This window comes from Artemia franciscana, chromosome 8, assembly GCF_032884065.1.
Source record: "Artemia franciscana chromosome 8, ASM3288406v1, whole genome shotgun sequence".
Lineage (NCBI taxonomy): Eukaryota > Metazoa > Arthropoda > Branchiopoda > Anostraca > Artemiidae > Artemia > Artemia franciscana.
The window spans coordinates 20,347,695-20,368,036 of NC_088870.1; the positions used below are offsets into that span (position 1 = coordinate 20,347,695).

Below are 20,342 nucleotides of genomic sequence, written 5' to 3' on the forward strand. Positions count from 1 at the left end.
ATGTCACTTGGTAGATACCGAGTGCCATAAAAACACAAGATTGTATTGATCAAGTCAGAAAAGCCACAAATGCTTTTGTGTCCGGTTTTTTTGGGTGAAAATTTGCTCCTAACTTGTCCAAAAGTTTTATCAAGAACTATTACTAGTCTTTGGCTTCTCTATCAATTTTGTAAACATGAAACGTAGCCATCTTGTTTTGCTGCATTATCTGGTTTTTAGTATTGCGCTTCAAATTCTCGAACAATGATTCGAGCTGTTAAAGAAATTCTCTAGAAATTTTAGTTAACAATTTTGTTAGATGTCGAAAATGAAATTACTGAGAAAATAGTTAGCTAACAGTCGTCTATTTTTTTTTGACGGCAGAAAAAGCCTACTTATTATTTATAAATTTAAAGTATAGTATAGATGTCCTAAAACATGACTTTCCTAGATGCCACTGCAGTCACCTTTGGATTATTGAGAGGAAATCAAAGAATCCAACTTATATTTAGTTATTTGGGTGGAAGTGAAGGTTTCTAGTTATATATGGATTAAAATTAGCCTATGAAATTTCCCTAAATGAAATGCCCGTTTTCGGAAACTTGATTCTGAAATATCTTCTGCTACAAACAGTTCAAGTCATTTTCGGTAAGTAGCATATATTATCAACTTGACATTGGACCAGCATAGGTATTTAACTCTAGAGCAATTGGACCAGGTTAGACCTCAATCTGCATTATTCATGGCCAAGAGTGCCTGCAGAAATTTATAGCAGGGGGCAAAACCAGAATAGCAGTGGTAGGTAAGGAGCACAGGAATATATTTTAGGATAGCCTACATTTTCCTAGGAATAAGTTTACTTTAAATGCATTCAGAAAAAACTCAATTGAAAAGAGCTACTAATCACACACGCAAAATGAAACCAAACTCAGATTTCCCAAGGCCAAACCAACATAGACTAGTCTTTGTGCAATTTCCCAAGCTTTAGAATAGGCCACAGAAAAAGTAGAAATAGGAACTTAAAAAAACAGCTTCCAAGATAATATCTTCGGCTCTGATTTTATTCCTTCACTTATCTGCCCTAGATCAACAGATTTCAAATGTTAATCTTATGTCTGTATGAAAAGGGATAAAATTATAGCAGTTTATATAACTGGCTTACCAATAAAATGAATTTATCACTTGATACCTTTTTTTTCTCTTTACAAATATAATAATTGCTTTTACCTTAAATTCAAGTTTAAGCACTTTTTAACATAACCTAAACTAACCTTATTATAAATAATTTTAGCACAGAGAAAATATAGCATTTTTTCAAAAATAATGGAAAAGATGGTGCTGACAGTATTATTTTGTGGAAAACAAGCAAAAAGTCATATTTTAATCAAAATTTGTCATATTGAAGAGCTTTAAAAGTGCTTAAATTTGAATTTGTGGTAGAAGCAATTATTATATTTGTAAAGAACATAAAAAAGGCAACAAGTGGTATGTTTGCTTTATTGGTAAGTCAATTATAGCCTATGAACTGTCATAATTTTTTCAAAATTTGCCAATTTTAAGAGCTCAAAAAGTGCTTAAATCTCAATTCCAATTTCAAATAATTTAAGGTAAAATTCTAGTTTAGTGACTTTTGGCTATCTTAGAAAGGGACTAGGTTAAGAAAATGAAACTTTTTGGGATGGGTCTACAGGCTAAAGTTTATCCTGGGAAGATATTTTAAAGTACTCGCCTCCTCTCCTACTCCCTCTAGAGGGCCCTGAAATTTGCCTACATGACAGGTCTATTGAAATTTTGACAAAACAACATTTTATCTTAATTTATAGTTACCAGTTGCTTTTTCTATGCCTTTAGTTCTTAAAATGCAATTCCTGTTATTTGAATAGAATTCTGAGCCATATCAGGTTTTTTTTCAAAATTTAGGAAATTTATTTGCATATCTTTAAAACCTTATAAATTGGGATTGAGCAAAGTTGTGAAGCTGAAAACAATTTTGTTGTACATCATTCAAGCAGAAGATCTATTTTGCAAGGTTTCACTTTTATAACACATATTTTTAAAGGTCAGGACCCTCTAGAGGGAGAGGGAGTAGTTGTAGATACTTCAAAATACCTTCCCAGGACATACTTTAGCCTGTAGACCCATCCCTGAAAGTTTCATTTTTCTAACCTGATCCCTTTCCAAGATAGCCAAAAGTTACTAAACTAGAAATTTACCAAAGCAATAATTATATTCATAAATAGCATAAAGAAGGCATCAAGTGGTACATTCACTTTATAGGAAAGCCAGTTGTATGAACTGCTATAATTTTATCTAAAAGGGTATGCTTTCTACATGATATGCTCTTTGGTAACCTAGCAGTAGAGATCAGAAAAAGTAAGCAAGAATATATTACCTTAAATCACATCTTGGAGTGAAATAAGGACTTTCGATCCTGTTGAATCACTCCTTGTGATGACAGTTGCATACGTGGTGGATTAAATTCTGGTGGAAGATTCTGGCGCATCCCAGTCAAATCTCCATGGTTTGTCACTCCACTCAGCATCCAGACAGCGTTTAAATACATCTGTTGATTCAGCAGAAACAGTGTTCTCCTTGAGGTTGTTCCAGAGGTTCACAATCCAGTTCAAGAAGAAGCTGCATCTTGGTCCAGTCTTTGCATGAATTTTGCAGATTTGTTTTGGGTGTCCTTGAGTTATATGGGAGGGGTCAATCTCCAGGAGCTCATTTTCTTGAGCATTGATATGCTGGAAAAAATATCAGCATGATCACCATTTGAAGCAGTGTATAATTTAGCATGCTCTCCCATCATTTTTGTAGAAGGAAGACATTTGGTTTATTTTTTGCTTAATTTTCACATTCACTGTTGTAATGTTACCTCAAATTTTAATTTACAGAAAACACACTTTTATATACAGATGTCAGGAAGACATTTGGGATTTTAGAATAATGCTAGTAAATTTAAATGTGTGTTTAATTAGGCTGTATGTTCTTTGAATGAATCAATGCTTTCAGTATATATTACTCTAAAGTAATGAATTTAATAATCAAATTGTAAGTTTGAGCTAATTTTTTAGCATAAGATCATAGATTAAAAGCTGTGGACCAGATAATAAGTTACTATAAAGAAGGCATCAGTTGATTTGTTCACTTTTCTCCAAGCTAAGTAATGGAAAAAAGGAAAAAATTACTAATACAACTCTAGTTTAGTAACTTTTCTCTAAACTTGGTGAATGAAATTTTGGGCAAATATTTAGTAGTTGGGTACCATTGATCCCTTATTTTATACTATTTTGAAATATTGTAGTTACCTTTCTGACAATGACCCCATACCTCCTGATGGTTTCAGATATTGTAAAATTCCTATTTTACAATGTACAGTATATTTCAATATATGAGATTAGTTCTTTTAGTTAGGACTTCCCATGCTGGTCTACACAGCAACAATACATCCCCACAAACACCTCTCCAGCATCTTTTGCCAAAGATCAGGAAGGGATGTTCTTGAGAGTGCTGGATTTTTTTTTTCTAGGCATTGTCCAACACCAAACATCATGAGGCAGGCAATTTTTGCCCATTCTAACCATGTGTTCCAAATATTGCCACCAACTACTTATGACTTTATAAATAACAAGTGACTTTTTAGTCTTTTATCTAATGAATGAGTTTTTAATTAGCTTTGAGAGTCACACATTAGTACTGACTGGACATTGCTATTGAAGAGCCTCAATTGAATCTTCAAAGAGAAAGTGGCACTTCTCCAAACATTTCTTAACTTATCAAAGGCACTTCTTGTGCATGCAACACCCATGACAATTTTGTACTCAGGGCTTCCATTGGTGCTCACTAGACTCCCAAGATATCCAAATGGCTCAACCTTTTCAATTTTCTTCGCTTTAACTGTCAGCAGCTCAGCAGGTAGTTTATTCACATTGTTGTGCATGATTTCAGTTTCCAAACCTATTCATTTACATACTTTCAAGAGCTCATTTATATTGTACTGAAGCTCCTCTCTAAAGTAAGAAAGGAGTATTATATTATCTGTATCAAATAAGGTACAACTTTCATTCAATTGGATGCCATTTATGAAGCTGCATGTCTGCAGGATCAAGTCAATGATTGTTGTAAACAGCACTAGGAACAAAATGCATCCCTGTCAAATGCCTGAGTTGACTTTGAACCCTCCAGTGAGGTCCCCATCATCTGTCCAAACAGCACACTTGTGTTGCCCTAAGGGGTACAAAAGGAAAAGATAGCACACAAGGTTCTAGGACAGGGGCTGGTTGTTCTCTAATCACTTTTGACTTTTGAAAAAGGCACTAGAACTCTCAATATCCAATTGAATGAGCATCATGCAAAGTTTCCTTGACCACAAAGGGAAGTTAAAGAGGGGACAGCCCTCCCCTTTTTGGAATAAATTCTATCAGTTTTTCAGTTTAACGTTACTCTTGGCTTTCAGAATAAAAGCATAGACCAAAAGTATTCCCAGAAATCAAGAGGGATTGAAAATCAATTGTACCTCAATCTTCCCTTCCCTATCTGAAGGCTCAATGAGAATAAGGATGTTTCAGCATTAAAACACACTTTGGGGCATCTGTCCCTCCCACCACCGCCAACAAAATGATCCACCACTCCTCCTTCATAATAGCAGATGTGCACCTATATATCATTGAAATTAAGTTTATTAAATATGAAGCAAATTAGTTCAGGTAAATGAAACTTAAAAAAAGGTTTTTTTGCTTCAAAAACAAAGAAATATAAGATTAGGGGTATATCTGCAAACATCTGGGGTAGGGGGTCAAAATGACAAAATTTTCAGGAAATATTAAATTAATTTGAAAGACCTTATATGCATACAGGTTGTCAAAAGGGCATATAAGCAATATCTTAGGAACAGCTTAGAATATTAGTGTGAAACTTTCAGTTTCAAATCATGTTGAGGGGATGCTGAATTAACCAATAGGTATTGTGTTTATGCTAATGCTATTTCTACCATCCTTATGGATGGTCACCATGCTTTAACATGTGCAAAGAGATGAGATGCATGTTGATGCATTATTTGCTGACATAGTTAAGGTTTTTGACAGTCTTGGCCATAATGTAGTACTGGAAAAAGCTAAGGTTATGGGTGCTGTCCATTTGTTCTATGTATGCTTGGTAGTTTTCTTTTTAAAAGATCTCAGTTGGTCAAACTCCCTGATCATGAGCCATCTGGATTTTTAGCTATTTTTTTACAGTTTGTCACAAGGGACTAAATTATGCCCACATTCCTTGTGTTGCGAGAGCAACACTTGGGTTTTGTCCCGTTTTTATGGCACTTGGTATTAACCAAGGGACATATAGCAATCACAAATTCTGTTGGTCTGTCTGTCCTGGTTTTGCTACTTTAGGCACTTCCAGGTAAGCTAGGACAATGAAACTTGGCAAGTGTATCAGGGACCGGACCAGATTAAATTAGAAATAGTCGTTTTCCCGATTTGAACATCTGGGGGGGGGGGCAGTTAATTCCGAGAAAATAGAAAAAATGAAGCATTTTTAACTTATGAGCAGGTGATGGGATCTTAATGGAATTTGATGTTTGAAATGATACTGTGTCTCAGAGCTCTTATTTCAAATCCCGACCGGATCTGATGACATTGGGGGGAGTAGGAGGGGGGAAACCTAAAATTTTGGAAAACACTTGGAGTGAAGGGATCAGGATGAAACTTGATGGGAAAAATAAGCACAAGTCCCAGATACATGATTGACATAATCGGAGCCGATCCGCTCTCTTTGGGGTAGTTGGGGGAGGGGTTAATTCTGAAAAATTAGAAAAAATGAGGTATTTTTAACTTACGAATAGGTGATCGGATCTCAATGAAATTTTATATTTAGAAGAATATCGTGTCTCAAAGCTCTTATTTTAAATTCTGATCGTATCTGGTGACATTGGGGGAAGTTTGGGGTTGGGGAACCTAAAATCATGGAAAACGCTTAGATTGGAGGGATTGGGATAAAACTTGGTGGGAAAAATAAGCAGAAGTCTTACATATGTGATTTACATAATTAGAACGGACCCGCTCTATTGGGGGGGGGGGGGTTAATTCTGAAAAATAAGAAAAAATGACGTATTTTTAACTTACGAAGGAGTGATCGGATCTTCATGAAACTTTATATTTAGAAGGAGCTCGTAACTCAGATCTCTTATTTTAAATCTCAACCGGATCAAGCGTAATTGGTGGGGCAGTTGGGGGGGACGGGAAATCTTAGAAAATACTTAAAGCGGCGAGATCAGGATGAAACTGGATGGGAAGAATATAAACCTGTCGAAGATACGTGACTGACATAACCGGGCCGAATCTGCTCTCTTTGGTGGAATTGGGGGGGGGGGGTAATTTTGAAAATTGAGGTATTTATAACTTACGAAAGGGTGACCAGATCTTAATGAAATTTGATATTTAGAAGGATCTTGTGCTTTAAAGTTCTAATTTTAAATTCCGACTAGATCCTGTGACATTTGGGGGAGTTGGAGGGGGAAACCAGAATTCTTGGAAAAAGTGAAAATTGGGGTATTTTTTATCTTACGAATAGATGATCGTATCTTAATGAAATTTGATTTTTAGAAGGAATTCATGTCTCACAGCTCTTATTTCAAATCCCGACCAGATTTTTTGACATTGGGGGGAGTTGGAGGGGGAAATCTTGGAAAAACACTTGGAGTGGAGGAATCGGGATGAAGCTTGGTGGACAGAATAAACAAATGTCCTTGATACGTGATTGGCAGAATCGTACTGGATTCGCTCTCTTTGGGGGAGTCGGGGGGAGGGGTTCAGTGATTTGGTGAGTTTGGTGCTTCTGGACGTGCTAGGACGATGAAAATTGGTAGGCGTGTCAGGGAGCTGCACAATTTGACTTGATAAAGTTGTTTTCCCAGATTCGACCATCTGGGGGGCTAAAGGGAGAGGAAAAATTAGAAAAAATTAGGTATTTATAACTTACGGATGGGTGATCGGATCTTAATGAATTTTGATATTTAGAGGGACATCGTGACTCAGAGCTCTTATTTTAAATCCTAACCGGCATTAAGCCTTTTATTTTCCTTTTTAGATCAATCTATTGATTCATAGAATTTTGTTAGAGCTCATACCATATGATCTCTTGGCTCTTAGCTCTTCTCGCCTCGTCACAAGTGCCATATGAGCTCTTAGCTCTTGTTTTTTTCCTATGCCGTCGATGTCGGCTTATTCCTGGAAACTGGTAAGGGTTTAACCTGTGCGGTTTTTACGGAAAGTGTGGACCTCAGGCCGAATTGATGAATATGGCATTGTATTTTGGAGAGCTCTGCAGAACTGTTGCCTGGGGCCAAAAAGGATGGTTTTTTCTTGTCCACGAGCCAGAGCCTATGGTATGCGAAGTGAAGTAGAGTTATGTAGCCTATGTCAGAGAGGAATATCTGAAGTTGTGCAGCCAAGCTTTCGTTTCATCAAACCATGTTTCCGCTTTTCAATGGAAAGCTCCGTTCTAGCAGGCAAGCAGGCAGGAACCACTTTCAAATTGAAGATGGACTAAAATCCCTGAGTGTTAAATATATGCGGCAGTTACCCGGCCCCACTGCCAATATATCTTCTTTGAGTGATACATAGAAAAATTTACAGAAGCAAAAAAGCGGCATTTTCCCACGGGTCTGAAAGTGCTGCCATGATTTTGGCTGGGTTTATCATTTGTTTTTTTTGGACTTGGGATTGAGGTAGAGAAATAGATGTACGTCTTAAAATTTAAAACTTCTGTCATTGCTAAAGAAATTGGAGCTTATCCTTTGCTCCTTTCTAAGTGGTGACATTAGAAAGTTGGCCTACGGCAGAAAAATCAACTTTTGAACTAAGACAGGTAGAATTTTTTTTTTAATGGCAATCGATAGCTCTTGATGAGCTGATCAAATTATATGTCATCCATTTTTTTATACAAAAATTCCTTCATGAGATATACTAGTTTGAAAGTTTCAAGGGGTTGACAACTTCAGTCGTAGGTTACACACTGAGACCAAAAATAAGCTAATACCAATTATGAGACATGTAGGGGACTTGTAAGGAAAGGGCGGTTGTTAGCTCATAATTATCTTCGGCAGTGAGGGGTTTGTAAATTTTGCTATTTGGTGTACGGTACCTTTTATTTGTTTCCAGTGTATTTGATGATAAGACCGAGTCGGTTCCAGTGGTCAGACATGTAGAGGACTTGTAAGTAATAAGTCTGTAATAATCCTCTGTTAGGCTAGAATTATCTTTAGTGAAGAGGTGTTTGTAACTTTTCCTAGTTGATGTAGGCTACCCATACTCACTGTAACCTAGAATTAAGTGTTTACGCAACGGGTACAAATGATAACGTAAAACAACGAGGCAGTTTCGTAATAATTAATAGAGTGTCATCTATGGTATTTTGATCCTGAAAAGTTACGGATAGCTTTACAATACCAACTAGATTATATAAGATATTGTTCCAAGTCTTGATCCGTCACGATGTCTACGATTGAAAAAGATAAAGCCTAACTGGCTGCAAAATCAATTTAGTCCCTTCTTTCGATATTCTTTTGTTATTGTTGTTTTTTCAACGCTGAGGAATAGCCTTTGATCATGTGATTACTGATCCCGTTCTTCTTTGAACATAACGTTTTAAAAGCTTCGATAGGGTGACAGCTTCAGCGTTTAACCGATAGCAAAGAAACAAAACCAAAGTGTTGCTCTCGCTACAATTTATTCGGCAAGCCGGACAAAGGTTGCCGCAACACCACGTTGCTCAGGCAACGTAGGTCTAGTTTCTTATTGTTTTTCACCATATTTTAACAACAATTTGTCAGTGTTTTAAATTTGATGATGAGTTAACTGTCTTATCACTACAACTAAGCCCAACGACTACTGAGCAGTCTGACTTGACGCTAATTTTTAATGATCTAAAAGCTGAAATAGGACAGGTAAGACTGACTGTCAGCAAAGCAAAAACTCTTATATGACTTTTTCCTTCCTAAGGTTGACAGCCACTCATTTCATAATTCTCTTCTGCCAATAAAGAAAACAGTTAAAATCCTGGAAATACTTTTGGACAAAGATTTAATCTATTGAACATTGTAGTAGTCAATTGAATATTGACTACCTTGACTAAAAAAGGCACTCCACTTTTATATTCATTTTCCAACCGAAAGAGATTTGGTATGTTACCGGAGATTTTAATAGTCTATATACTACAGCTATGTTAGACCTTCTTCTGAGTATGCATTCCAGTTTGGCATCTTTGTTTGATAAAAGATCAATCAGATGGACTTGAGATAATACAAAAAAGAGCTTTAAAAACTATATTTGGACACAACTACTCAACATATGATGATGCTCTGAAACAGCTCAACTTGAATTCATTTGATAGTTGTAGACATAAGTTGATATATTGATTGGACTAAATTGTTTGAATTCCCCAACTCATCATGGTTTATTATCCAACCTTGAGATCCCCCCCCCCCCTACTGAAGGACCATTCACTAGACTGATAAATAAAAAGAATTGTCTGCGATTGATGACTTACCCAGCCTCTAGTACTGAGAGATATGGCAAATCATTTGTCCCTTATTTTACTTGGCATTTTTTTAACATTATCTTGACAAATATTTGATGTTTGCTGTAGTTTATTTCAGGTATTTGCCTGTGAGTGTTTTTGAATGAATCAATTATTTACATTTTTCATTGATATTTTCTGGATAAATGGTCACTGCTATAAACATGAGCTATGCAAATCGAGTTTTGATGAATATAAATTTTATTTATGACTTATCTTAATTTTTTGACCTCGAAGCAGCACTTGCTACTTAAAATTTCTGTGTTCCTGCTTATTTGTTTTTTTGCTTTGATCCTTAGTTTGCGTCTTCTTCCTTTTAACAGTGACATGCTCATGTTAGCTCCTGCTATTGTAGTGAATGAATATATTCTATTCTATTGCTGCTATGGCTAGTATTCAACTGAGGCTAAGGATATTAAGTGTAAACTTTTAGAGAATATTTGGGTGGATTTTGAACTAACTCAAAACACACTAAATGCATACCAGTAGCCAAAATTAGCATATGTGTAATTTCTCAGGAATGGCTATGAATATTAAATAAACTTTCATGGTATGTTGAGGGCCAAATTGAAATAATCATAAGGCATTACATGCATAATGCTACTACCACCACTGCTGCTGCTTCTTCTGCTACTACAACAACTGCTTTTACCACTGAGATTAAGGCTACTAATATTAAACTTCAAGAAAATTTTTAGGGGAACGGGGACTAAATCAAAGCACACTATGTAAATGTAGCCTATCAAAAGGGCATATGAGCAATATCTAAGAAACAATTTAAAGTATTATGTTGAAACTACCAGGACACGACGGGGGGATGTTCAACTAATCAAAAAGGTACAATGTGAATACTAATACTGCTATTACTGCTATAACTACTTCGACTCCTAATCTACCACAATGGTTTTGTTATTATTATTATCTAATTGGAAGCTGTCTTCATACAAAAAAAGAGCCAACAGCTCGTATGGCACTTGTGACGAGGTCGGAAGAGCCAAGAGCTTCTTCCCACCAAGCTTCATTACGATCTCTCCACTCTAAGCGTTTTCCAAGATTTCCGGTTTTCCCCCTCCCAACTCCCCCAGTGTCACCGGATCCGATCGGGACTTAAAATAAGAGCTCTGAGACACGGGATTCTTCTGAATATCAAGCTTCATTAAGATCCGATAACCTGTTCGCAAGTTAAAAATAGGTCCTTTTCCTAATTAACCATCCTTCGACTCCCCCCCCCAGATGGTCAAATCCGGGAAGCGACTATTTCTGATTTAATCTGGTCGGGTACGTGATATGCCTGCCAACTTTCAGCGTTCGCTATATTGATCACGTATCTAGTTATGGATCTTCTTCATGTAAAAATTGGGGTGGTCCTGGAATCAAACCTGAGAACTCTCACACCCCCAGCGAGAATCATACCCCTAGACCACAAGCCATACTTAACAGGAACAATCAGTTGTTTTATCGGCAAATAAAATTCTTCTCAACTATCTTGTTTGCTCGCCCCCCCCCCCCAGATGGTCAAATCGGGAAAGAGATTATTTCTGATTTAATCTAGTCTGGTCCCTAATATGCCTGCCAACTTTCATTGTCCTAGCTTATTTGGAAGTGCCCAAACTAGCAAATTCCCCCAACTCCCCCAAAGCGAGTGGATCCGTCCGGTTATGTAAATAAAGTATCCAGGAAATGTGCTTATTCTTCCCACAAAGTTTCATCCTGATTTCTATACTCTAAGCGTTTCTCAAGATTTCCAGTTTCCCCCTCCAGCTCCCCCCAGTGTCACTGTATCCGGTCGGGATTTAAAACAAGAAGTCTTGAGACATGAGGTCCTTTTAAATATCAAATTTCGTTAAGATTTGATCACCCATTTGTAAGTTCAAAATACCTCATTTATTCAAATTTTTCTGAATTACCCCCCACCCCCAACTCCCCCAAAGAGAGCCAATCTGGTCTGGTTATGTCAATCATGTATCTAGGACGTGTGCTTATTCTTCCCACCAAGTTCATCACGATCTCTCCACTGTAAGTGTTTTCCAAGATTTCCAGTTTCCTCCTCTAACTCCTCCAATGTCACCGGATCCGATCAGGATATAAAATGAGAGCTCTGAGACTTGAGGTCCTTCTAAATATCAAATTTCATTAGGGTTCAATCTCCTATTTGTAAGTTAAAGATACCCCATTTTTTCTAATTTTTCCGAATTACCGAATCGGCCCCCCCAACTCCCCCAAAGAAATTGGATCCTTTCCGGTTATGTCAATCACGTATCTAGGGCTTGTGCTAATTCTTCACACCAAGTTTCATCCCAATCTCTCCACTCTAAGCGTTTTCCAAGATTTCAGTTTTCCCCCTCCAACTCCCCCCAGTGTAACCAGATCCAGTCAGGATTTACAATAAGAGTTCTGAGACACGATATCCTTCTAAATATTAAATTTCATTAAGATCCGATCAACCGTCCGTAAATTAAAAATACATTATTTTTTCTAATTTTTCCGAATTAACCGTCCACCCACTCCTCCCCAGATAATCCAATCGGGGAAACGACTATTTGTAATTTAATTTGGTTTGGTCCCTGATATGCCTGCCAAATTTCGTCTTCCTAGCTTATCTGGAAGTGCCCAAACTAGCAAAGTTAGGACCGATAGACCAACAGAAATTGCGATTGCTTTATTTCACTTGGTAAATACCAAGTGCCATAAAAATGATGGGGCACTCCAAAATTTTTGGGAATGGTAAGGGTGATGTTGAAGTAAATCAAAACGCCGTATGTGGATGCAGGCTGCTAAAGAATGTATCATCAGGTTATTAAGGCTAAGAGTATCCAGGTGAAACTGTAATGGCCTTTTTAAGGGGATATCGAACTAAGTTAGAATACACTATGCAAAAGTGGGTTATCATAAAAGTGTATCAACCATATCTCAGCAACCTCTTCGGGTATGAAGCTAATACTGGCAGGGTTGCTAAAGTCAATACCATTTTTATTGCTATTGTCAGGGAGAAGGCTGAGGTTATTCATACAAATGTTTATTGTCATTGCGCTGGGAGTTAACTAAACATAGTTTAAATGGGGGATGTATTTTAAGGGTGCAGCCACTGAATCTAAAAAGGATCTTATTACTAATCCCCCTTATATACTCCCCCTACCAGTTCCCCTAGTAAATATAATAATTTGTCTGCTTACTAGCAGAACTAGTAGGCTATTGGAACATAATAGGTAGGTGTTCAATGGTTCAGTTTAAAGCTCTTGGTCATATCTGCGTTTTTTTTGTAATTTTTGATATTGCAATCATAAATAAATAATAAAGATAAATAAAGTGGCACATGGCACCCAAAGTTGCACTTTTTGGTGTCATTTCTGTAGTTGAAAGGCCCGGAAGCACAAAAAGGACACCATTATAATCTCTATGGTTGAATACCCTCAACCGGAGAAAAAAGGCAAAGTACCAAAATTTATTTTCGGGAATTCGAAAGTTGAGCTTGAAACCCTGAGACGTTCCTTTTTTTTCACTAGTAGCGGGGCACTTGGACATAGTAGGAGCGTTGAAATGTGTAATCACTGGAACTTCAACCATTGCGGTCACTATTGGGGTTCTACACCACCTCCCTCAAGGCGTGCATGTATTGGTCACTGGTTTCGACGTCGGACACAGCCATCTTTTTTTTTGGGGGGGGGAGGGCTTAATTCACTGAATTCTTAGGATTTTCTTGTTTTAATCTTGTATTTTATATTAGTATGCTTTTTATGAGCAGTTCTCCTAAAATGTCATTAAGAGAGGTATGAAATAAAACTCAAAATTAATTTTCTATTTAAAGAAAGACCTTTTTCAGTTTCATAGACTCATGATATTTTTCTATATTTCTATAATTCTTGGTTTATCTGTTAAGAGAATTAAACTTGTATAGGCCTGCTAAAATTCATTGATTTCTTGGACGAATAAATACTGTAGAGTCTTAGAATTTGTCTTTTCACTTACTGCTGGCTGCTTGAGGACTTTTCTGCTCCTAATCTGGTTTTATGCTTTCAGTAAAGGGCTGTTTTTCCGAATTCTGTATATATACCTAAATATCATGATCCTGTTTATTTGAACCAATTTTGCAGTTATATGTCTATATTACCCAAACTACAAGCAATATTTTTTGTTTGTTTTAATTTTCAAGTTTGCTGCTTACATCTATCAGAAAAAAGTCTCTTTTTGTTGAAAATCTAGCTTAACAAAGTTTGACTTGTAAATATGTTTCTCTTGTGTTTTTTAGGAAATGAAAAAGAACACTACTCGATCATTCGACCAAAGTATATTTATGAAAGAAGAAAAAGAGATATTACTACTTATGCGGTGAGTTCTTTAATTTTATGTCATTTTTAATTAAGGTGTCTCAGCTGGAATTTTACCATGGTGGACAATTTAAACACAATTCTGTACCCAATTGTGGTTTCGTTAAAATAGAAGTTGATTCCTTCCAAGATCAAGTTGAGCCCTCGCCGCTAGACAAAGTTTTAGACATGCTATTTTGCATTAGCATTTGACTACTGGGGTCTAGAAAACTTCGTGTGTTGAAACCCTAATTCCGGTTAGAAAAATTTTCCCTTCCAAAAAAATGCAAGTCTTAGGCAAAATATCTGGGATATTCCTACATTCTTTAGTTTGCTCTCTAACTAGGATGGGGGCTCATATACAAATGCAATGTTTGTTAGGATCCATAAAAGGGTGGGAAGCGTTTGTATTTACCTATCGATCAGAACTTGTCAACATGGATATTATGTTTCCCTGTTTCCTTAACAATGAGATGTTTAAAGCTCAGTGTGTAGTTAATTAAGAGTTGGAAATGTCTTCCGAAACTTAAGTATTTCCGGTCTCGTGCCAGAATGTTGATTTTGCTGTAATTGAGGAGTTTTCTGTGTCGGTGGTCCATTCGCTATGCCATGGCAATCGTTGGACCTCTTTGTTTCTATTTGACGTGAAGGTAGAGTATGTTAGTCCTGAAGAGTTTGAGAATATAATTGTACGTTTGAAATTTGTCTGAAATCGTTATAATACTTGCTGTAATCAGGGCCCTATCCAAGATTTTTGTTCAGGGAGACTTTTTTTGGGGGGAGGGAAGTTCTACAAAAAACGCATCAAAAACTTGTTTATATACATTTTACTTACGTTTTTACGGGTCGGACCAACACTTCGGGTCCTGGATACTGCCTGGGAATCCTTTTAATTTTACTTCACTTGTTGAATAAATAAAGAATCCTTGGCAGCATTACCGATATTCGGCTATAAAAATTTCTGTAGACGCAAAAGTAAAACTAGACAGAAGGATTTAGTTGCAATTAGACGACAAGAACCTTCAGCACTAGACAGAAACGACTAGCACTTTCTGCTGTGCAGTCTTTGTTTTTATGGCACTTGGTATTAACCAAGTGACATATAGCAATCGCCAATTCTGTCGGTCTGTCGGTCCCGGTTTTGCTACTTTCGGCACTTCCAGGTAAGCTAGGACGATGAAATTTGGCAAGCGTATCAGGGACCGGACCAGATTAAATTAGAAATAGTCGTTTTCCCGATTTGATCATCTTTGGGCCGGTTAATTCGCAAAAAATAGAAAAAAATGAAGTATTTTTAACTTATGAGCGGGTGATTGGATCTTAATGAAATTTGATGTTTGGAATGACATTGTGTCTCAGAGCTCTTATTTTAAATCCCGACCGGATCTGATGACATTGGGGGGAGGTGGAGGGGGGAAACCTAAAGTCCCGGTTTTGCTACTTTAGGCACTTCCAGGTAAGTTAGGACGATGAAATTTGGCAAGCGTATCAGGGACCGGACCAGATTAAATTAGAAATAGTCGTTTTCCCGATTTGACCATCTGGGGGGGGGGGAGTGGGGAGCCGGTTAATTCGGAAAAAATAGAAAAAATGAAGTATTTTTAACTTATGAGCGGGTGATTGGATCTTAATGAAATTTGATGTTTGGAATGATATTGTGTCTCAGAGCTCTTATTTTAAATCCCGACCGGATCTGATAACATTGGGGGGAGTTGGAGGGGGGGGAACCTAAAATCTTGGAAAACACTTAGAGTGGAGGGATCGGGATGTAACTTGATGGGAAAAATAAGCGCAATTAACAGATACATGATTGACATAATCGGAACTGATTTGCTCTCTTTGGGGTAGTTGGGGGGGGAGTAATTCTTAAAAATTAGAAAAAATGAGGTAGATATATATTGATATTGACGTAGATAGATATTGACGTAAACGGAACGGATCCGCTCTCTTTGGGGTAGTTGGGGGGGGGGGGGTATTTCTGAAAAATGAAAAAAAATGAGGTATTTTTAACTTACGAACGGGTGATCGGATCTCAATGAAATTTGATATTTAAAAGGATATCGTGGCTCAGAGCTCTTATTTTAAACCCGACCGGATCTGGTGACATTGGGGGGGGAGTTGGGAGGGGGAAACCTAAAACTTGGAAAACACTTAGAGTGGAGGGATCGGGATGAAACTTGGTGGGAAAAAAAACACGAGTCCTAGATACATGATTGACATAACCAGAATGGATCCGCTCTTTTTGGGGTAGCTGGGGGGGGGTTAATTCATAAAAATTAGAAAAAATTAGATATTTTTAACTTACGAACGGGTGATTGGATCTCCATGAAATTAGACATTTACAAGGATATCGTGTCTCAAAGCTCTTAGTTTAAATCCTGACAAGATCTGGTGATATTGGGGGAAGTTTGGGGTGGGGAAACCAAAAATGATGGAAAACGCTTAGATTGGAGGGATTGGGATGAAACTTGGTAGGAAAAATAAGTAGAAGTCTTGCATACGTAATTTACATAATTGGAATGGATCCGCTCAATTGGGGGGGGGGATAATTCTGAAAAATAAGAAAAAATGACGTATTTTTAACTTACGAAGGAGTGATCGGATCTTCATGAAACTTCATATTTAAAAGGATTTCGTAACTCAGATCTTTTATTTTGAATCTCAACCGGATCAAGCGTAATTGGGGGGGGGGCAGTTGGGGGGACCGGAAATCTTAGATAATACTCTCACCAAAGCGGTGAGATCAGGATGAAACTGGATGGGAAGAATAGAAACCTGTCTAAGATACGTGACTGACATAACTGGACCGGATCTGCTCTCTTTGGTGGAATTGGGGGGGGGGGGTAATTTTGAAAATTGAGGTATTTGTAACTTACGAAAGGGTGACCAGATCTTAATGAAATTTGATATTTAGAAGGATCTTGTGCTTTAAAGTTCTAATTTCAAATTCCGACCAGATCCTGTGACATTCGGGGGAGTTGAAGGGGGAAACCGGAATTCTTGGAAAACATGAAAATTGGGGTATTTTTATCTTACGAATAGATGATCGGATTGTAATGAAATTTCATTTTTAGAAGGAATTCATGTCTCAGAGCTCTTGTTTCAAATCCCGACCAGATGTTTTGACATTGGGGGGAGTTGGAGGGGGAAATCTTGGAAAAACACTTGGAGTGGAGGAATCGGAATGAAGCTTGGTGGATAGAATAAACAAATGTCCTTGGTACGTGATTGACAGAATCGTACTGGATTCGCTCTCTTTGGGGGAGTTGGGGGGAGGGGTTCAGTGATTTGGCGAGTTCGGTGCTTCTGGACGTGCTAGGTAGGCGTGTCAGGGAGCTGCACAATTTGACTTGATAAAGTCGTTTTCCCAGATACGACCATCTGGGGGGCAAAAGGGAGAGGAAAAATTAGAAAAAATTAGGTATTTATAACTTACGAGTGGGTGATCGGATCTTAATGAATTTTGATATTTAGAAGGACTTTGTGACTCAGAGCTCTTATTTTAAATCTTGACCGGCATTAAGCCTCTTATTTTCCTTTTTAAATCAATCTATTGATTCATAGAATTTTGTTAGAGCTCATACCATATGATCTCTTGGCTCTTAGCTCTTCTCGCCTCGTCACAAGTGCCATATGAGCTCTTAGCTCTTGTTCTATTGTACTATTGTGGATATGAAGAATCGGTGGGATTTTTTTGTTTCATTCTATTTGGGTAACTTGGAAATATAGTCTTGGCTTTTTGCATTTTAGATTGTTATAGATAGTGGTATGTCAGTGTGCAGCTTTGTTCTTATTTATCAGATGTTTGTAACTCCTCGTATTTATTTTATGTTGAACCATTTACTCTAGTGCCTACTTTTAATTTCTTTTCCTCTTGCGTGGAATGCTTTGCCAACTAATGCCAAGAATCTTGTTCTTCATGTTCATTTGTTAGATGGCTAAAGAATACTTGGCAGAGTATATATTAATATAATTATTTTTGTTGTAACTGGGTTGCAGCGTTTATAACTAGAAAGAGAAAGTAAGGCTATAAACATAGTTGCAGTTCCAAATACTTTCCTGAGTATATAAAGAATCGTCTCTAAAGCTTTCATCCCTGCTTTCTCGTTATGTATGCCCGCAAGTATGTGCACATTTTGATGTCTCCCTTCTTTTTTTAGTTATCCCCCCCTCTTCTCGTAATCTTTGATTCCGAAGACGAAGATTAGCAATGGAAGACGCAGTACTGTACCCTTAAAAATTAAGTTTTTTTTACTGACCCGAAAAACCTGGTAAAAGAGGTTTTTCAAAGAAAATTAAAGAGCCTTATTAAAACTTAAGACGTTTAGAAGTTAATTCAATATTATCAAACAGTTTCTGGTATCAAACTGTATGTAAGGAGACACTGGCCAATAGTAACCAAACTCTAAGTAAGGAATTTTGGTAACAATTAAAACATCAAAAAAATTTGGTTTTCATGCTAATTACAAATATTTTAAATCCATGGAGTTTAATGTTACACCTCAAAATCTACGAACCTGAGAAAATTTGCCTGATTCCCAAAAAAGAGAAGGATCACCCCTAAAAAGGCAAGTGATCTTAATGACAATCACACCATTACATTCAGCATGTAAGAGAACCCTTTTGTGAAGGTTTCAAGTTCCTATCTACAACAATATTGGATTTTGCAAGAAGAAATGTCATGGAGTTGTGTTTATTTATTTATTAATTTTTTTTCTCAGCGGTGGTCTTATCGAGTTGGTAGTCGTAGAAGATATATAGATGGTCCGTTTGAAGGTAAATTAAAAAGAAATAATACAATGGAAAAGAGACATTTTCCGCCATTTTGTGGCACCAAGCTTGATTTTCCCCCGCGGAGCACTAAACACTATGCCCCGTACTGTTCATAGAAAATTCTGAGATATCTTATCCATTTGAAAGTATCAAAAAATTATAGATTAAGCCTCCCAGGTACAGCAGTAGTAGCGCGTATGGTGACGTGCTTGTATCCAAAAGCCACGCAGTCCATATAAGAGATATGTATAATATGGACATGCATCTTAGTGTTTACTGATCTAAGTTAATTTACTTTATTGTTGATGAAGTTATATTTAGTGATGTAGCATTTCATTCCTGGACGGCTCAATGATTTTGGATTTATTAAATTAGAAAAGGAGAAAACATTAAAAGTTTATTTTGTATGGTCCTAGAGAATCCGGGAGAAGGTTCTGTCGAACGGAAATTTAAAAGTTCTAGTGCTTTTTCATGGTGACTAAAAAGTTTTGGGAGGGGCATCTAGCCTCCCTCCTTTGTCCCTTTTTCCCAAAGTCATCTGATCAAAATTTTGAGATAACAATTTTTTGAGCATAGTTGTAAGGTCAAATAACGATGCCTCTCCCCCAACATAGCCCCTGCGGAAAGGGCTATAAGATATGAAATACCCTTACTGCTTACATAAAGTATTTGTTATTGGGAATTAAAGAGACATTTATCGAGGAGGGGAAATTTTCTGGAGAGATTTTCTACGGCTAGGATTTCCCATGGGGAGGGAAGTTTTTTGGCATAAATTTTCGAGAGGAATTTACATGGGAAAAATTGTCCAGAACCCCTATACGAAATTCTTTTTATTTGTCTTACTTTCTCTTTGTTGACTCAATTTTACTTGTGCAGATGTTCTGGGGGGAAATTTGCAAAGGAATCGGAATAATCTGGTGTAATTTTATAGGGGGATTTCCCACGGGAGAAATTCTCTATTATGGGGGAATTTTCTGCTGGAGAAATGCTTCATGGGGAATTTCCTACGGGAAAAAATTTCTATTGGGAGGGGGGTTTCCAGGAAATATTTATTACGAGGGAGGGCGATTTCCGGCTTTATTTGAAAAATGATTATAAATTAAATGAAAAATAAGTCTTTTTTCAAATTAAGGTAAGCTAAGAAAAATTTTCTAGGCGGAATTATATGCAGGGAATTCCTGAGAGAATTTTCATCGAAAATGGAATTATCTGGGGGAGGGGGATTTTAAGCGGAATAAACTTCCGTAAATGGATTTTTTGGGGGGTGAGGTGAGGTGAATTCTACCTCCTCCCCACAAGGGCCGTTTAATTAGCACAAGAAGTTTTTTTAATAACAAAAAACTTTAGCGTGAAGAGTAATCTATAGTTGAGGGGTATCCCCCCTCATATACGTAATAATTTCTGTTTGTTTTAGGTTTTTATTTGTTCCTTACTTTCAGTTGAAAAAAACTTTATTTATTGCATTACTTAATAAGGTCATCATCGGCTGATAGTACTTTATCAACATACTTGGCAATCACTGCAGCATAAATGCTATCATCAGTTGAAGGTTTAGGAATAAACACAGAACTCACTGTAGTATTCACGTCAAATTGCTGAGCTTGATCCGTATTCTGTAGGGCCATTTTTCAAGGTCCAGGTTTAAAACCCCTCAGAGGAGGATTTTGGACCACGATGAGAAATTTATTGGCTATCTCAGAATTTCCTTTCCCT

General features: G+C 37.2%; 1 protein-coding gene across 1 annotated transcript in view; it reads left to right on the forward strand.

Moving 5' to 3' along the window:
* Window positions 1-440: 440 nt before the first annotated feature.
* Window positions 441-20,342, forward strand: part of LOC136030113 (uncharacterized) — a 115,462-nt gene continuing 95,560 nt past the window's right edge. The window contains exons 1-2 of the mRNA XM_065708789.1: window positions 441-627; window positions 13,799-13,878. Coding sequence (XP_065564861.1) covers window positions 564-627; window positions 13,799-13,878 — 144 coding nt within the window. The 5' untranslated portion in view covers window positions 441-563. The remainder of the gene's footprint in view (window positions 628-13,798; window positions 13,879-20,342) is intronic.